The following is a 4,502-nucleotide window of genomic DNA, read 5'->3' as shown; positions in this document are numbered from 1 at the left end:
ATATATATATATATATATATATATACATGTTTATGTATCTGTGTTTGTCTCCCCAACATCGCTTGACAACAGATGCTGGTGTGTTTATGTCCCTGTCACTTAGTGGTTCGGCAAGAGAGACTGACAGAATAAGTACTAGGCTTACAAAGATATAAATCCTGGGATCGATTTGCTCGATTAAAGGCGGTGCTCCAGCATGGCCGCAGTCAAATGACTGAAACAAGTAAAAGAATAAAAGAATATTGAGGTTTAATAAGTTGCAAAAAGTTATTTTATAGTTTACAGTTAGCAAGTGGGTTTGCTATGTTTGCAAATAAAAACCCATTATACAGACATGTATGAAATTTTTTCAGGTTTATTGCATACAAACTTCCTCATCACACATCTGTCGTTGGAACTGAGTTCTATTACATGGATGCCAATGCGAAGTCTTGGAAATATTCACCACACAACATCGATTCCAAAAAACAACCAATTTATTACACGTTACGACCAATATATGAAAATTCAACGAAAGGGGTGAGTTATATTTATGGTTTTGGTGTATGTCATAAGTTTTTGCATAGAATGTATGAGGTTGTTGTTGTGGTTGTTGTTGTTAACCCTGGTCAGTTCTGACCCTGTTGACCTTTGTGTGGCAAGCTACTTGCCACACAGCCACTCCTGCGCCTACATATATACATATATATCATCATCATCATCATCATCGTTTAACGTCCGCTTTCCATGCTAGCATGGGTTGACGATTTGATTGAGGACTGGTGAAACCGGATGGCAACACCAGGCTCCAATCTAATTTGTATATATATATATATATATATATATATATATATATAAAATGGATGTTAAGAGATGATGATGATATATATACATACACACAGCAGGCGTCCACGTAGTTTTCATCCACCAAGTCCATTTGAATGGACTTGGTCAGCTCAGGGCTAGAGTAGAAGACAATTGCCTAAAGTGTTGTGCTGGGGGATTGAACCCTAGACCACATGATTGGGAAAAAAACTTCTTAACCACACAACTACACCTGGGTATATGTTCATGAGATAATATTATAAAAATATATATATACCTCCCTACTTTGATAAGGAATTCTTCAGATGCCAATCGATGGTTTTGACGAGATATACCGAGATATACAGAGGCACTGATTTGTGGTTTCAGGTATTTATCTGTTGTTTCCATTTTCACTTTCTATTGCAGAGTTTCATGTATGTGATGTACAATGATGAGAAACCGGACACACATTCGGCCACTGAATCATACGGACATACGAAAGGTAGATGTTATCCTTTATGTAGCTTATTGCAAGTGTTGTAAGCGCGGTTGTTGTTGTTGTTAGAGCTTGTGAGTTCATGTTTAATTACTCTTTGTAATACCTTGGGTATCATACAGACAAGAAAATAGTATTTCAAAATGCAATGCAGGCGTGAAAATAGCAGCAAGTATGGGTATTTTACTGTATATGTATATCATCATCATCATCATCATCATCATCATCGTCGTCGTTTAACATCCGCTTTCCATGCTAGCATGGGTTGGAAGATTTGACTGAGGACTGGTGAAACCAGATGGCTACACCAGGCTCCAATCTGATTTGGCAGAGTTTCTACAGCTGGATGCCCTTCCTAACGCCAACCACTCAGAGAGTGTAGTGGGTGCGTTTACATTTGTATATACATGTATATATATATATATATATATATATATATATATATATGTGTGTGTGTATGTGTGTGTGTATATATATGTATTTATATATGTATATATATATATATATATATACATATATATGTACACATACATTTGAGTGTCAAGCTAATACACCTGCTAGTTCTTTATACACCTGTCTTCATCTTTTGTTTTTCTGTAAATTTCAAATACATGCATATATATACCTAGGTCACTAGCATAATGGAATAGGAGCTTTATTTGCATATTCAAAATATTACAATAAACAAATTTAAACGATATGTATGTATGTATGTATATAAATATATACACACACAAACATACATCCATAATAATTAATTTTATTTTTTTTACTCTTATTTCAAGGTGTGATAGCATTTGACAAGCAGTCTGGATTCTGGTTAATTCACAGTACACCAAAATTCCCAGATTATAGACACTCTGGCTATCAATGGCCAGATAATGGTCACTACTTTGGTCAGACTTTCCTATGTGTAACATACCCTTATAAAGAAATGAATAAAATTGGTAAATATACAAATTTTTGTTTATTTTGTTGTCCCTGGGAAGAGTTATTCTCTTTTAGTGCCTTATTATTTGGGATTCATGGAGGGTCAAAGTTGATACCAAAAACAGGACAGTGGGGACATACAAGAAAGCCGAATGAAAGCAAACATGGAAGGTCGTTAGACCAGACGAAGTTAAAATAGCGAATGCTGGAAAAATATTTTCTTTGACAAGAGAAAAGATAGAAGAGAGAGATAGACAGGATACGTGCAGTCTTTACAATTGTCCTGAAGGAAAAAAATATTATCACATGAGGAAAAGAAAGATGGACGATGGTCACGTGTGAGCAACGAGAGAGAGAGTAAAGGAGAAAGTGGGAAAGCGAGAGAGACAGATAGAAAATGGTGAAGGGGAGAAAAAAACAGGAATTAGAGAAAGGATGAGAGAGAAAATGATAGGGGAAGAGAACAGTATATATACATATATATAGTACACACACAAACATCATACATGTGTCTGTCTGTCTATAATTAAAGAAAAAATTTTCTTTCATATTTCTAGGAAAACAGCTGAAGTATAACTATCCCCAGATATACGACAAAAGCTTCCCACAAACAATGGTAATGGATAACCCTGATATGGCTGCAGTGGTCTTGCACCGTTCCAAAGTCTCTTATCCACCTTGGAATCATACTCAAGTTCTGACTTCTAAAGCTGGCAAAAAGTTCGTCAGTTTCGCTAAATTTTCAAAGTTTGATTTAGGTAAGTAAAAGACACACTTATATATTTATTTTTTTTTGTATCTATATATTTATTTATTTATGCATTTATTTACAATAGGCGCAGGTATTGGTGTAGGCACAGGAATTGGTGTAGGCACAGGCTTCCTAATTGCTTGGTTTCTAATGCCAACCATTTTACAGAGTGTGTTGGGTGCTCTCACGTGGCACTGCATCGGTGCCAATTTGCATGGCACCAGTATTTGCCACAACTATGATTTTGCTTGGCTCGATGGGTCTTGGCATTGATGATACTAATGATGATGTTGACTCTGTGATTGTTGTCAATATTCCATTTTGTTTTTTCAATGTTTCCATCTTCTTTACAGACCTTTACTCATCTTGGTTGGCGCCAGCACTCGGTAGTAGTTTGCTGGTTGAGTCATGGCAAAATGGACGGGGCAAACTATCTTCATTCTGTCATGGAAAATATCAGGTAGGAAAGCTTATTGATTCATTTTTCTTATTGATTCAAAGCTGTAGACAGGAGTTATGACATCATTGGTGCCAAGCTGTATCAGCCTTTGCCTTTCCTTTGGATAACATTGTTAGTGTGAAGAGGGGAGGCTGTTATGTATGGGCAACTGCTGGTCTTCCATAAACAACCTTGCCCAGACTTGTACCTCAGAGGGGAACTTTCTAGGCCTTTACCCTTTTTATATCCACATTTATATATTCACACATGTTCACGCTTACTTTCTTTGAAGTATCAAACATAAATGCTTTGTAGTTTAATCGCTAAAACATCACACTTCAATTTATTTTGTATTTTTAGGTGTTTAATGTCCGATCTATTGGGATCCACACATCATCGTTTGCACAAACACGGGACCATTCAAAATGGGCCATCACTGTAAAAGGGGCTTCTAAATACATCGTTTGTATTGGAGACATCAACAGACAGGTAATGACAATTAATAATCAACTGGAATTACCGTATTTTAATGTGCTTAAGGAATCCTTTTTTTTGTCAAAAATTAGGTTAAAAAACATGGGAGTTTCTTATACATGGATAGTATTATAATCCCTTACAAAACCTTTTTTCCAAATTCTAAGCCCCAAATATTAGAGGATTCCTTATACACGTTAAGATACGGTAATTATTTCAGTGGGTCATATTTTGATAATATCAGTTTACTTCAGCGGGTCTTAACTATTTTTTGCCTATGGATCCCTTTGGTTCTCCTTTTATTTGAGTGGACACCTAATAGCCATTTGATGTTTAAAAAAATTCTGTTATATCTTTATTCTTTTATTCTTTTACTTGTTTCAGTCATTTGATAGCGGCCATGCTGGAGCACCGCCTTAAAAGGCTTTTTAGTCAAAGAAATCAACCCCAGGATTTATTCTTTGTAAGCCTAGCGCTTATCCTATCGGTTTCTTTTGCCAAGCCACTAAGTTACGGGGATATAAACACACCAATATCAGTTGTCAAGTGATGGGGGTGGGGACAAACACAGACACACACAAACATAGATATTTACATATATATATATATATATATATATATATATA

General features: G+C 35.8%; 1 protein-coding gene across 2 annotated transcripts in view; it reads left to right on the top strand.

The window, feature by feature from the left end:
• LOC106880775 (plancitoxin-1) overlaps window positions 1–4,502 on the top strand; it is a 12,002-nt gene that overhangs the window by 6,947 nt on the left and 553 nt on the right. For both annotated transcript variants that reach the window (XM_052975827.1, XM_014930870.2), the window contains exons 2-7: window positions 354–519; window positions 1,213–1,288; window positions 2,068–2,229; window positions 2,770–2,970; window positions 3,317–3,423; window positions 3,763–3,891. In XM_052975827.1, the coding sequence (XP_052831787.1) occupies window positions 354–519; window positions 1,213–1,288; window positions 2,068–2,229; window positions 2,770–2,970; window positions 3,317–3,423; window positions 3,763–3,891 (841 nt within the window). The remainder of the gene's footprint in view (window positions 1–353; window positions 520–1,212; window positions 1,289–2,067; window positions 2,230–2,769; window positions 2,971–3,316; window positions 3,424–3,762; window positions 3,892–4,502) is intronic.

The sequence above is a fragment of the Octopus bimaculoides genome, chromosome 22 (genome assembly GCF_001194135.2).
Source record: "Octopus bimaculoides isolate UCB-OBI-ISO-001 chromosome 22, ASM119413v2, whole genome shotgun sequence".
NCBI classification, from domain to species: domain Eukaryota; kingdom Metazoa; phylum Mollusca; class Cephalopoda; order Octopoda; family Octopodidae; genus Octopus; species Octopus bimaculoides.
The sequence above is the reverse complement of the archived record's forward strand: the minus strand, read 5'-3'. Positions and strand labels throughout refer to the sequence as shown.